General features: G+C 56.0%; 1 protein-coding gene across 10 annotated transcripts in view; it reads right to left on the reverse strand.

Annotated features, from left to right (window-relative positions):
- Nucleotides 1-13,949, reverse strand: part of LOC311164062 (rho guanine nucleotide exchange factor 11-like) — a 43,683-nt gene that overhangs the window by 21,428 nt on the left and 8,306 nt on the right. For 2 of the 10 annotated variants that reach the window (XM_084223325.1, XM_084223329.1), the window contains exons 7-27: nt 13,564-13,635; nt 12,109-12,231; nt 10,367-10,450; nt 9,813-9,893; nt 9,621-9,686; nt 9,370-9,471; nt 9,081-9,179; nt 8,529-8,571; nt 8,293-8,389; nt 7,459-7,608; nt 7,130-7,153; nt 6,498-6,669; nt 5,794-5,878; nt 5,433-5,462; nt 4,588-4,714; nt 3,813-3,828; nt 2,929-3,092; nt 1,899-1,946; nt 1,509-1,762; nt 454-600; nt 129-211 (exon numbers count right to left, since the gene is read on the reverse strand). In XM_084223325.1, the coding sequence (XP_084079451.1) occupies nt 129-211; nt 454-600; nt 1,509-1,762; nt 1,899-1,946; nt 2,929-3,092; nt 3,813-3,828; nt 4,588-4,714; nt 5,433-5,462; nt 5,794-5,878; nt 6,498-6,669; nt 7,130-7,153; nt 7,459-7,608; nt 8,293-8,389; nt 8,529-8,571; nt 9,081-9,179; nt 9,370-9,471; nt 9,621-9,686; nt 9,813-9,893; nt 10,367-10,450; nt 12,109-12,231; nt 13,564-13,635 (2,067 nt within the window). Of the gene's footprint in view, nt 1-128; nt 212-453; nt 601-1,508; nt 1,763-1,898; nt 1,947-2,928; nt 3,109-3,330; nt 3,347-3,812; nt 3,829-4,587; nt 4,715-5,432; nt 5,463-5,793; nt 5,879-6,497; nt 6,670-7,129; nt 7,154-7,458; nt 7,609-8,292; nt 8,390-8,528; nt 8,572-9,080; nt 9,180-9,369; nt 9,472-9,620; nt 9,687-9,812; nt 9,894-10,366; nt 10,451-12,108; nt 12,232-13,563; nt 13,636-13,949 lie in introns of all 10 variants that reach the window. The other 8 variants (XM_084223326.1, XM_084223330.1, XM_084223333.1 and 5 more) reach the window with 7 other exon arrangements.

The following is a 13,949-nucleotide window of genomic DNA, read 5'->3' on the forward strand; positions in this document are numbered from 1 at the left end:
CCCTGGGGTTCAGTGCCCCCAGAGAGTGGGAAGAGTTTGGGTTTGTGTTTGGGTTCGGGTTTGGGGTTTGGGGGTTCTGGTTTGTGTTTGGGGTTTGGGGTTTTGGGGTTTGGGTTGTGTTTCCCTACCCGGGCCAGCATGAGGTCGCCGATCTCGCCGATGATGGGTCCCTGCTCCTCCCGCAGCTTCCGCATGGATTCCCAGAGGGAACCTGGGAATGAGGGAGGGGAGGTGGGCAGGGGGCGTGGGAACATGGGGGGAGTGAGGGGGAGAGGGAAAGGAGGGGGAAATGGGGAGAAACGGGGAAAAGGGAGAAAGGAATGGGAAAAGAGAGGCAAAAAAGAGAGCGGGAAAAAGGAGGAAAAAATAGAGGCAAATTTGGGATTTCAGGATTTTGGGGATTTGGGGTTTCAGGATTTGGGGATTTTGGGGATTTGGGGCTCTCTGTCTCACTGTGCACGTCGATGAGGTCGGGCAGGTTGGGGAAGAGCAGCCCCAGCTCCTCCCGGCTCAGGAGCTGCTCCCGGCGCAGGCGTTGGAAGAAAAGCAAATCCAGAACGCGCAGGATGCGCAGGTGGGACAGCTCGGTGACAAACAGCTCTGGGGACACAGGGGGGACACATTGGGGACAGCTCGGTGACAAACAGCTCTGGGGACACAGGGGGGACACATTGGGGACATTGGAGACACAGTGGGGACAGTGGGGACACATTGGGGACAGCTCGGTGACAAACAGCTCTGGGGACACAGGGGGGACACATTGGGGACACACTGGGGACAGCTCGGTGACAAACAGCTCTGGGGACACAGGGGGGACACAGTGGGGACACATTGGGGACAGTGGGGACACAGTGGGGACATTGAGGATACACTGGGGACAGTGGGGACACAGTGGGGACATTGGGGACACACTGGGGACAGTGGGGACACTGGTGGGACAGCTCGGTGACAAACAGCTCTGGGGACACAGTGGGGACATTGGGGACAGCTCTGGGGACAGCTCTGGGGACAGCACTGGGGACATCAGGGACATCCAATTCTGAAGGCAGCCCCTGGAACAGAACCTGACACCCAGAACCCCAAAACCAGCCCCAAATCCTGGGAAAAAAACAGGAATGAGCCCCCAAATCCCAGGAATGAGCCCCAAATCCCGGGAGTGAGATCCCAAATCCCGGGAGTGAGATCCCAAATCTCAGGAGTGAGCCCCCAAATCCCGGGAGTGAGATCCCAAATCTCAGGAGCGAGCCCCCAAATCCCAGGAATGAGCCCCCAAATCCCAGGAGTGAGATCCCAAATCCCGGGAGTGAGATCCCAAATCTCAGGAGAGAGCCCCCAAATCCCTGGAATGAGCCCCCAAATCCCAGGAATGAGCCCCTAATCCTGGAAAAGGGATAAGAACGAGCCCTGAGATCCCGGGGGTGACCCCCCAGAGGCACGCCCCCACTCCCAGGCTCCCCAAATTCCCGGTGTTCCCGCCATTCCCGGTGTCCCTTCCCGTCATTCCCTACCGTTGATGACCTCCTGGCGATCGACGTCGCGCTGGCTCAGGCTGGCCAGCAGCTCCCGGCTGACCGAGTGCTGCCAGCTCTGGGAATTCTGCTGCCAGCCCTGGGAATTCTGCTGCCAGCCCTGGGAGTGGGAATTCTGCGGGTGCTGGGACTCGGGATCCGCCTCCAGCTCGGGGACGGGGCCCTGCTCGTCCTCCAGGAGGTGCGGGAGGAAGGGGTCGGCCCCGAAGCCCAGGCTGGGAGAATCCATGCTCCTGGAAATGGGGGAAACGGGAAAATTTGGGGGGGGAAACCGGGGAGGAAACAGAGAAAGGATGAGGAATAAAAATGGGATGAAAAAAGGGAAAACTGGGCAAAATGGGAATGGGAATTCCAGGGGGGGTCACTCACCTGCGCCCCATCTTTGGCGTGTAGGGGGGGGTGGGGTTTTCCAGGGATCTGGGAAAAGAACGGGAAAATCCCCCTGGGGTGTCCCAAATCCCAAAGCTTTCCCCATCCTGAGGAGTTCAGCCTCGAAATCCAGGGATTCCACCCCAAACCCCGCCGCATCCCATGGATTTTCCCACGGATTCTGCAGGAATTCGGGACCTGAAGGGAAAAAACCCCTCCCCCCCTCCAACCCCCCTAATCCCATCCCCAAAACCCCAAGTCCCAAACTTCCCCCGATCCCAACTTCCCCTCCTTTCCCAGACTTCCATCCCAAACTCCAAAATCCGGAATCAGCATTCTGGAATTCTGGGAATTCCTGGGAAATCTCACCTGTTGGAGAGGCTGGAGGCGCGAGAATTCCCCAAACAAACCCCAAATCCCAAATTCCCCTGATCCCAGCGCTCCGGCTTTCCCAGAGTTTGTCCCTGAAGCCGTGTACCCCCAAATCTGGGACTGGACCCACTGGAATTCCAGGAATTCCCAGGTTTCCCAGCTGTTGGAGAGGCTGGAGGTGCGAGAATTCCCAAACAAACCCCAAATCCCAAATTCCCCCGATCCCAGCGCTCCAGCTTTCCCAGAGCCTGTCCCTAAAGCCATGACACCCCAAATCTGGGACTGGGCCCTCCAGAATTCCATGAATTCCAGGAATTCCCATGTTTCCCACCCGTTGGAGAGGCTGGAGGCACGAGAATTCCCCAAAAAAAGCCCCAAATCCCAAATTCCCCCGATCCCAGCGCTCCGGCTTTCCCAGAGCCTGTCCCTAAAGCCCAAATCTGGGGTTGGGCCCTCTGGAATTCTGGGAATTCCTGGGATTTCCCACCTGTTGGAGAGGCTTGAGGACTGAGAATTCCCAAACAAACCCCAAATCCCAAATTCCCCCGATCCCAGCGCTCCGGCTTTCCCAGAGCCTGTCCCTAAAGCCGTGTCCCCCCAAATCCGGGGTTGGGCCCTCCGGAATTCCGAGAATTCCATGATTCCTGGGATTTCCCACCTGTTGGAGAGGCTGGAGGCGGAGGAGGAGGCCGAGTGCAGCCGGGGGGTCTCGCTGCCCGTGTCCATGTCGACGTCGCTGCGGGAGCGCGGCACCGGCTCCGAGCGCCGCGAGCGCCGCAGCTCCTCCCGGCCCTTCAGCGACTCCGAGCGGCCCAGGCGCACCTCGCTGCGGGAGCTGCTGGGGACGGGGAACATTCCAAGGGGGAAATGGGAATGACGGCAAAAAAACCCCGGGAATTACGGCAAAAAACCCCGGGATTTACAGGAGAAATCAGGCGCACCTCGCCCCGGGAGCTGCTGGGGACGGGGAACATTCCAAGGGGGAAATGGGAATTACGGCAAAAAAACCCCGGGAATTATGGCAAAAAATCCCGGGATTTACGGGAGAAATCAGGCGCACCTCGCCCCGGGAGCTGCTGGGGACGGGGAACATTCCAAGGGGGAAATGGGAATGACGGCAAAAAAACCCGGGAATTACGGCAAAAAAACCCTGGGAATTACAGCCAAAAATCCCCGGGAATTATGGCCAAAAAACCTGGGAATTACAGCAAAAAAACCCCGGGAATTACGGCCAAAAATCCCCGGGAATTATGGACAAAAAACCTGGGAATTACAGCAAAAACCCTGGCATTTATGGGAGAAATCAGGCACACCTCGCCCCGGGAGCTGCTGGGGACGGGGAACATTCCAGGGAAAAATGGGAAGGACGGCAAAAAACCCGGGAATTACGGCAAAAAAAACCCGGGAATTACGGCCAAAAATCCCCGGGAATTACGGCCAAAAAAACCCGGGAATTACGGCCAAAAATCCCGGGAATTATGGCCAAAAAACCTGGGAATTACAGCAAAAAATCCAGGGATTTATGGGAGAAATCAGGCGCACCTCGCCCCGGGAGCTGCTGGGGACGGGGAACATTCCGGGGAAAAATGGGAAGGACGGCAAAAAAACACGGGAATTACAGCAAAAAAAACCCGGGAATTACGGCCAAAAAACCCCGGGAATTACGGCAAAAAAACCCCAGGAATTACAGCAAAAAACCCCGGGAATTACGGCAAAAAAACCTGGCAATTCCGGCCAAAAAAACCCCGGGAATTACGGCCAAAAAATCCCGGGAATTACAGCAAAAAATCCCGGGATTTACAGGAGAAATCAGGCGCACCTCGCTGCGGGAGCTGCTGGGGAACGGGAACGTTCCGGGGGAAAATGGGAATTATGGCCAAAAAACCCAGGAATTCCGGCCAAAAAACCCAGGAATTCCAGCAAAAACATCCGGGAATTACGGCCAAAAATCCCGGGAATTACATCAAAAAACACCGGGACTTAGGGAAACCCCCAGGATTTAGGGAAACACCCTGGATTTAGGGAATCCCCCAGATTTATGGAACCCCCCGGATTTTGGGAATCTCCTGGGTTTAGGGAAAACCCCTGGGATTTACGGAACCCCCCCCATATTCAGGGACCCCCCCCCAGGATTTAGGGAATCCCCTGGGATTTCTGGAACACCCTGGGATTTAGGGACCCCCCCAGGATTTATGGACCCCCCGGTATTTTTGGGGTCCCCCCCCGGTATTTTTGGGGTTCCCCCCGGTATTTTGGGGTTTCCCCCCGGTATTTTTGGGCCCCCCCGGTATTTTGGGGTCCCCCCCTCCCCTGGCACCTGTCGGGGCCCAGCAGCTCCTCGGGGATGCTGCCCGTGGACAGGCGCTGCCCGCCCGGCTCCGGGGGCTCCCCGTGGCTGTTCTCAAAGTGCTGGATCATGGTCCGGACGTTCCCCGGCTTCACTGCTGGGAAAAACACGGAATTCCGGCAGCTGGGGGGCACCCAGACACCTCCCAGCCGGAACCCCAAATCCCTGACACGGAATCCTGAATTTCCCATCTCAAATCCCAAAATTCCCAGCTGGAATCCCAAATTCCTGAGCCTGAATCCTGAATTTCCCATCTTAAATCCCAAAATTCCCAGCTGGAATCCCAAATTCCTGAGCCTGAATCCTGAATTTCCCATCCTCAATCCCAAAATTCCCTTCCCAGATCCCAAATTTCCGATCCTAAATCCCAAAATTCCCTTCCCAAATCTGGAATTTCCCATCTTAAATCCCAAAACTCCCAGCCCAAATCCCAAATTTCCAATCCCGAATCCCAAATTTCTGATCCTAAAATCCCAAACTCCTGATCCTAAATCCTGAATTTCCCATCTTAAATCCCAAAATTCCCTTCCCAAATCCCAAATTTCTCATCCTAAATCCCAAAACTCCCATCCCAAATCCCAGACCTGATCCTAATTCCCAAATTTCCCATCCTGAATCCTGAACTCCCTTCCCAAATCCCCCAATTTCCCTCCTAAATCCCAAATTCCTAAATCCCAAACCCTGATCCCAAATGCCAAACCCCAAAGTTCCCAGGAATTTCATCAGGGAAGAAAAAACGGGGATAAACCCCAAAACCAAGGGGAAAAAATGACAGAAAAATGAGGGAGAAGCAACAGAAAATTGGGAATTTTTACCTTCACCGGGGGACAGGGGGACATGAAATGCTGGAAAACAAAGAGGAGGCGTCAAAATCCCCAAACCCCGGGGGAAAACCGGGAATTCGGGAACGCTGATGGGATGAGAACGGAACAAAAACGGGATGGGAATGCGGGAATGAGGCCGGGATCCGGGAATTCCGGGGGAATTGGGGGAACTCCAGGGAAAATCCCCGGAAAATCTCCGGAAAATGCCTGGAAAATCCCAGGAAAATCTCCGGGGAGTCCCCAGAGAGTCCCAAGGAAATCCTGGGGTGTTCCCAAGGAATTCCCAGGAATTCCCGGGAATCCCGAGGCGCGCTGGGCCGTTCCCAGCCCCCGGAATTCCGGGCTCACTCACTGCTCTGCGAGGAGCTCCGCGGTTTCCCGATGTATTTCAGGATCGGGTTCTGCCTCTGCTCCTTCTCCTTCCTGGAGCTGCTGCTCTGTTGGGAAAAAATCCTGGAATCGCTCGGAATCCCGGGAATTCCCCGGCCCAAACCCCAAAATCCCCATCCCAATCCCGAATTCTCATCCCAAATTCCGAATCCCCACCCCAAATCCCAAATTCCCATCCTGAATTCCCATCCTAACCCCAAATCCCCACCCCTAATCCTGAATCCCCACTCCAAATCCCAAATTCCCATCCCAAATCTTGTATTTCCCATCCTAAATCCCAAATTCCCATCCTAAATTCCCATCCTAATTCCAAATCCCCACCCCTAATCCCAAATCCCCACCCCAATCTCAAATTCTCATCCCAAATCTCGTATTAATCATCCTAAATCCCAAATTCCCATCCCAAATTCCCATCCTAATCCCGAATTCCCACCCTAAAACCCAAATCCCCATCCCAAATCCCCAATCCCAAATTCCCACCCCAAATTCCCACCCCAAACTCCCATCCCAAATTCCCACCCCAAATCCCCAATTCCCATCCTCAACCCCAAACCCCAGGATTTGGGCCATAAAACCCCGGAATTCGGCTCCAGAATTCCCGGGATCCCCCGGCAGGCCGGAGCACTGGGATCTCCCCGGAATTCCCGGGAATTGCGGCATTCCCACCTTCTTGGCCTTGGGGAAGAAGGGCAGCCACTTGTCCTTGTCCGGGAGCTTCTCGGGGCCGCGCGCCTCCCGCAGCTCCCGCAATTCCCGCAATTCCCGCAATTCCCGCAGCTCCCGGGGCCGGATCCCGGCGTGCGCCATGAAGGTGCTGAGGGCGAAGGCCATGGGGGAGCTGGCAGGGAGAATTCCAGAGGCTGGCACCGGCAGCGTGCCCGGAATTCCCGGGATTCCCAGGGGCCGGACCCACTGCCAGCGGGGAAAGTGGGAAAAGCGGGAATTCCGGGGAAGGGATCCACAGGGAAAACTGGGAATGGGAGGGAAAGGATCCACAGGGAATTCCAGGGAAGGGATCCTCAGGGAGAACTGGGAATGGGAGGGAAAGGATCCACAGGGAATTCCAGGGAAGGGATCCACAGGGAGAACTGGGAATTCCAGGGAAAGGATCCACAGGGAGAACTGGGAATCCCAGGGAAGGGATCCACAGGGAATTCCAGGGAAAGGATCCACAGGGAGAACTGGGAATGGGAGGGAAAAGAGGGAAGGCAAAAAGGGGGGAAAGAGGGAGGAGATTCCACAGGGAAAACCAGGAATGGCCCAAATTCCCAGATTTTTTTCCCGTTGGATCCACTCACCTCCGCTCCTCCTCGTACTTGGAGCTGCGGGAAAAGGAATTCCTTGGATTCTTCCATTCCCAACCCCAAAATTCCCAATCCCAATCCCAAATCCCCATTCCCAGTCCCTTTCCCAATCCCAAAATTCCCACTGCAGCCCTGATTCCCACCGGGAATTCCCAAATTACCACAGGATGTCCCCGAGGGGCCCATCCCAGGGATCCCAGCAGGAATTCCCAACGAACCCATCAGGAATTCCCAAAGATCCCCAATTCCCAGCCCTCACAGGATGTCCCCGAGGTGCCCATCCCGACATTCCCACGGGAATTCCCGACATTCCCGGTGCTCACAGGATGTCCCCCAGGTGCCCCAGCTGCCTCTCGGCCAGCGCCCGCTCCCTCTCCCGGCATTCCCGGGATTCCCGGGGGCCGTTCCCCAGCTCCAGCTCCTGCAGCTCGTTCTCCCCGTAGAGGCTGCCCAGCCCCAGCGTGCGCTTCGTCCTGCCGGGAGGGAAACGGGACTGGAATTCCCGGAATTCCCGGAATTCCCGGAATTCCCAAATCCCCCCAAACCGGGATGGGGCCTGCCCGGCTCTCCGGGAAAAGCCAAAACACGGGGATGGGGAGGGCCCGGAATTCCCAAAATTTGGGATTTCCTGCTCTGCTCTCTGGGAAAAGGCAAAAAAGCCAGAAGGGGAGGCCCCAGAATTCCCAAAATTTGGGATTTCCCACCCAGCTCTCTGGGAAAAGCGAAAAAAAATGGGATGGGGAGGGCCCGGAATTCCCGACATTCCCAAAGTCTGGGATTTCCCACCCAGCTCTCTGGAAAAAGCAAAAAAAATGGGATGGGGAGCGCCTGGAATTCTCAACATTCCCAAAGTCTGGGATCTCCTGCTCCGTTCTCCAGGAAAAGCCAAAAAACCAGGATGGGGAGCGCCCAGAAAGTCCCAAAATTCCCCAAATTTGGGGTTTCCCCTTGGGTCTGTGGGAAAAGCCAAAACCAACAGGATGGAACTCCCAGAATTCCCCAAATTTGGGATTTTCCCCACGTTCTGCTGGGAAAAATCAAAATAAAAACCAGGATTGGGAGGCCCAAACCCTCCCCAAACCCGGGGTTTGCCTCAGGCTGCGCCCCAAAGGGACCGGGAGCTGCCGGAATTCCCGGAATTCCCGGGTTTTTCCCACCTGTAGTCCTGGAGCTGCTCCTGGATCTCCGGGATCACGGATTCCTGCGCCTCCAGCAGCGCCGGCCGCAGCTCGTCCCCGTTCCGCAGGCGCAGCTCTGGGAACGCCGGGAATTCCGGGATTGGGGAGCGCCCCTCGTGCTCCAGAGCTGATCCCGGTGTTCCCAACACTCCAGGAAAAGTCTGGGAATTCCCAATCCCCACCCCCGGGGGAGATTCCTGGAATTCCGAACTCACCGATCTCGGCCAGGAGCTGCTCCGGCACCTTCACCCGCAGCGGCTGGAAAAGAGGGAAAAGCACCCAAAATCTGGGAAATCCATCCCAAAATCCTGGGAAAAGCACCAAAATCTGGGAAATCCCCCCAAAATCCTGGGAAATCCATCCCAAAATCCTGGGAAATCCCCCCAAAAACCCCAAAAATTCATCCCAAAATCCCGGGAAATCCTCCCTAAATCCCAGGAAAAGCATCCAAAAATCCCAGGATATCCATCCCAAGATCCCAGAAAATCCTCCCAAATCCTGAAAAATCCTCCCCAAATCCCTGAAAATCCTATCCTCCCCAAATTCCTTGAAACTCTCCAAAATCCCACAAAATCCTCCCCGAATCCCGGGAAATCCTCCTCAAACTCCTGAAAATCCTCCCAGATTCCGGAGTATCACCCAAAAATTCTTTGAAATCCTGGAAAACCCTCTCTGAATCTTGGAAAGTCCTCCCCAAACCCCGGGAATTCCCCCTGAATCCCGGGAATTCCCCCCAAACCCCGGGAATCCCGGGAATCCCGGCTCACCGCCGCCCTGTCCAGGAAGACGTTCCAGATGTCCCTGCCCAGGGCCCGGCTCTCCCGGGGGCTCAGCTGGCAGCAAACCTCGGAGCACAGGTGGAAGAGCTGGGGGGAAAAACCGGGAATGCCGGGAATGCTGAGGGAATCCCCGGAATTCCGAGGAAATCCCCGGGATTCTGAGGAAATCCCCGGAATTCTGCTCCATCCGGAGCCCTGGGAACCTCTGGGAGGTGCCAGAGGTTGGGAGCGGGATCCCAGGGGTCAGGAAATCCCGGGAATGTTGGGAATTCCTTACCAGAGGAGTGGGATCAGCCTGGGAGAAGAGGAACCTCAGGAAAACTCCCAAGTGGGCCGGGCGGGATTTGAGAATTCCCAAATCCTGGAACACGGAATCGCTCTGGGAACGCAGAGAGGGAGAAGTGGGAATTGCTGGGATCCCAGAAATCCCCTCAAAACTCCCCCCTGGAATTCCCAAATCCCAGAAATCCCCTCAAAACTCCCCCTGGAATTCCCAAATCCCCATTCCCGCTTTCCCGGAACCCTCACCTCGCTGCTGCCGCTCCCCGGCTCACAATCCTCCTCGGGGCCGATGATCTGGGGCCTTCCCGATCCCTATCCCAAAAAAAACCGGGATCAAGCTCCGGGAACAGCTCTGGGGGGGATCCCTGTGGGGATTCCCAGGATTTTCCCGGGTTTTCCCAGGATTTTCCCGGATTTTCCGGGGTTTTTCAGCCGTACCGGATCCGAGGAGAGGCGGGAGCCGAGCACGGGGGAGCTCCGGGGGCTGCCGGGCTCGGAGAATCCGGAATTCCGGGACACCTGGGAAGGGCAATTCCGGGATCAGGATCCCCAAAACCCCCTGGGGAGGCGGGGACCCCAAAATCCCTCAGAATTCCCGGGAAAAGGAGCCGGGAGCTCCGGGGGACCCCGAATCCTGGGGGAGCTTTTCAACCTCTCCTGGAACTTCCCACCTCTCCTCAAACTTCCCATGGAATTTTCCCACCTTTTCCTCAGACTCCTCCTGGAATTCCCCCCCCCGTTTTTCCCAGAATTTTCAAGCCCTTTTCCCAAGTTTCTCCTGGAATTTTTTTCCCTGAATTTTTCCCTCAGTTTTTCCCCCCTCTCTGCTTCCTCCCAGAATTTTCCTGGAATTTCCCCCATGCTTTTTCCAAACTTTCCCTGGAGCTCCTCCCCCCTTTTCCCAAACCTTTCCCAAATTTTCCCTGCAGTTCCCCCCCGTTTTCCCCAGGTTTTTCCCGGGTTTTTCCCGGTTTTCCCGGGATTCCCCTCACCTCTGCCGGGTGCCCGTCCTGGGGGTCCCTGGGGCGGCGCCCCGGGAGCTGCGGGGACCCCTCCGGGGGCCGGGAGCCCGAATCCTGGGAAAGGGCACCGGGATCAGGGGATTCCCAGGAAACCCCGAAATCCAGGGACGAGGAAAGGCCCAAAGTTCCCACCCAGCCCCCTCCGTCCCCAGGTGTGTTTTTTGGGAACAGCAGAATTCCCGGGAAACACCAGGAAGGGCTCAGGGGCAATCCTGGGATTGTTCCTGGGATGATTCCTGGAATTGCTCCCAGAATGATTCCCGGGATTATTCCTGGGATCATTCCTGGATTTATTCCCAGATTCATTCCTGGATCTTTTCCTGGATTCATTCCCAGGATCATTCCCAGGATCATTCCCAGGATCATTCCCAGGATTATTCCCGGATTTATTCCCAGAATTCCTGGATTTATTCCCAGATTGATTCTCAGGATAATACCCGGACCATTCCCCGCCATTCCCAGACCATTCCACAGGATTGTTGCCAGACCATCCCCAGATCATTCCCAGTCATTCCCGGACCATTCCCAGATCCATTCCTGGCGATTCCCTGACCATTCCCAGCCCGTTCCTGGCCATTCCCAGGGATCATTCCCGGCTCATTCCCAGCCATTCCCAGGGATCATTCCCATTCCCGTTTCCTTTCCGTTCCCAGCCCATTCCCAGGGATCATTCCCAGGGATCATTCCCAGGGATCATTCCCATTCCCGGTGCAGCGTACCGCGGGCCCTGGGCGCGCCTCCTGCAGCACCTCCAGCCCGTTCCCAGCCTGTTCCCATTCCCAGGGATCATTCCCAGCCCATTCCCAGGGATCATTCCTAGGGATCATTCCCGGATCATTCCCAGCCCATTCCCAGGGATCATTCCCATTCCCATTCCCAGGGATCATTCCCATTCCCATTCCCATTCCCAGGGATCATTCCCGGTGCAGCGTACCGCGGGCCCTGCGCGCGCCTCCTGCAGTACCTTCAGCCCGTTCCCAGCCCGTTCCCATTCCCATTCCCATTCCCATTCCCAGGGATCATTCCCATTCCCATTCCCAGGGATCATTCCCGTTCCCATTCCCATTCCCAGGGATCATTCCCATTCCCATTCCCATTCCCGTTCCCGTTCCCATTCCCATTCCCAGGGATCATTCCCATTCCCATTCCCATTCCCGTTCCCGTTCCCGTTCCCATTCCCAGGGATCATTCCCGTTCCCGGCGCAGCGTACCGCGGGCCCTGCGCGCGCCTCCTGCAGCACCTCCAGCCCGTTCCCATTCCCATTCCCGTTCCCATTCCCAGGGATCATTCCCATCCCCGTTCCCATTCCCATTCCCAGGGATCATTCCCATTCCCAGGGATCATTCCCATTCCCAGGGATCATTCCCGTTCCCGTTCCCGGTGCAGCGTACCGCGGGCCCTGCGCGCGCCTCCTGCAGCACCTCCAGCCCGTTCCCATTCCCATTCCCGTTCCCAGGGATCATTCCCATGGATCATTCCCAGGGATCATTCCCAGGGATCATTCCCGTTCCCAGGGATCATTCCCGGCGCAGCGTACCGCGGGCCCTGCGCGCGTCTCCTGCAGCACCTCCAGCCCGTTCCCAGCCCGTTCCCATTCCCAGGGATCATTCCCAGGGATCATTCCCATTCCCAGGGATCATTCCCATTCCCATTCCCATTCCCGTTCCCATTCCCATTCCCAGGGATCATTCCCGTTCCCGGCGCAGCGTACCGCGGGCCCTGCGCGCGCCTCCTGCAGCACCTTCAGCTGCAGCTGGCTCAGCCGGCGCCGCGCCCCCTCCAGCTGCTCCTCCAGCGCCGCGCCCGGCTTGCGCTGCAGCAGCTCCTGGAACCGCTGGGGGACACGAGGAAACACCCCAAAACACGGGGAAATGGAAAAAACAATCATGGGGAAATCACAGAAAAATATCTGGGAAAATCACAAACTGTCCCCGCGGTCTGGGGTTTCCTGGAACCGCTGGGGGACACGAGGAAACACCCCGAAACACGGGGAAATGAGAACAACAACCACGGGGAAATCATAGAAAAATAATCACGGAAAAAATCCCAAATATCCTGGTGATCCAAGGTTTCCTGGAACCACTGGGGGACACAAGGGAACACCCCAAAACACGGGGAAACGGAAAAAACAATCATGGGGAAATCACAGAAAAATATCTGGGGAAATCACAAATATCCTGGTGGTCCCTGGAACCACTGGGGGACATGAGGAAACACCCTGAAACACGGGGAAATGGAAAAAACAATCATGGGGAAATCATAGAAAAATAATCATGGGAAAATCCCAAATATCCTGGTGGTCCAAGGTTTCCTGGAACCGCTGCGGGACACGAGGGAACACCCCAAAACACGGGGAAATGGAAAAAACAATCATGGGGAAATCAGAGAAAAATATCTGGGAAAATCACAAATATCCTGGTGGTCCCTGGAACCACTGGGGGACATGAGGAAACACCCCGAAACACGGGGAAATGGAAAAAACAATCATGGGGAAATCATAGAAAAATAATCATGGGAAAATCCCAAATATCCTGGTGGTCTGGGGTTTCCTGGAACCACTGGGGGACACGAGGGAACACCCCAAAACACGGGGAAATGGAAAAAACAATCATCAGGAAATCATAGAAAAATAATCACGGAAAAAATCCCAAATATCCTGGTGATCCAAGGTTTCCTGGAACTGCTGGGGGACACAAGGAAACACCCCGAAACACGGGGAAATGAGAACAACAACCACGGGGAAATCATAGAAAAAAATCTGGGAAAATCCCAAATATCCTGGTGGTCCAAGGTTTCTTGGAACCGCTGGGGGGGAAAAAGGGGACCCCCAGAAACACGGGGAAATGAGAAAAACAATAATGGGGAAATAATAAAAGAAAATCTGGGGAAAATCCCAAATATCCCGGTGGTCTGGGGTTTCCCAGGATTTTTCCTGGAAATGCTGGGAGAGAGAGAATCCCTGACACGATTCCCAGAGAAAGCCTGGGAAAACACCCAAACCCTCTCGAAAAACAAAAAAAATATCCCCAGAAAATCACAGAAAATGAAAGGAGCCCAGGGCTGGGGGGCCGAGGCTGGGTCCAAAGGGGTTCCCGGGGTGTTCCCAGGGTTTTCCCGGGGTTTTCCCAGGATTCCCAGGAGGGAGAGCAGGGAAGGGAGGCCGTACCTGGAACTCGGCCTCCTCCTGGCGCAGCATGTTGCGCAGGATCTGCGCCGCGTGCTTCTGCACCTCGGGGTCCTGCGGCCGGGGAATGGCGCGGGAATTACACGGGAACGGCACGGGAATGGCACGGGAGAGACACGGGAATTACATGGGAGAGACACGGGAACGGCACGGGAGAGACACGGGAATTACATGGGAGAGACACGGGAATTACATGGGAGAGACACAGGAACGGCACGGGAATGACACGGGAGGGACACGGGAGAGACACAGGAATGATGGTGGGAATGGTGGGAGAATGGGAACCGTGGGAACAGTGGGAATAAAAGGAATAATGGGAACGGATACAGGAATGGGAATAACGGGAATAGCGGGAATCATGGGAATCA

This window comes from Fringilla coelebs, assembly GCF_963513975.1.
Source record: "Fringilla coelebs genome assembly, chromosome: 29".
Lineage (NCBI taxonomy): Eukaryota > Metazoa > Chordata > Aves > Passeriformes > Fringillidae > Fringilla > Fringilla coelebs.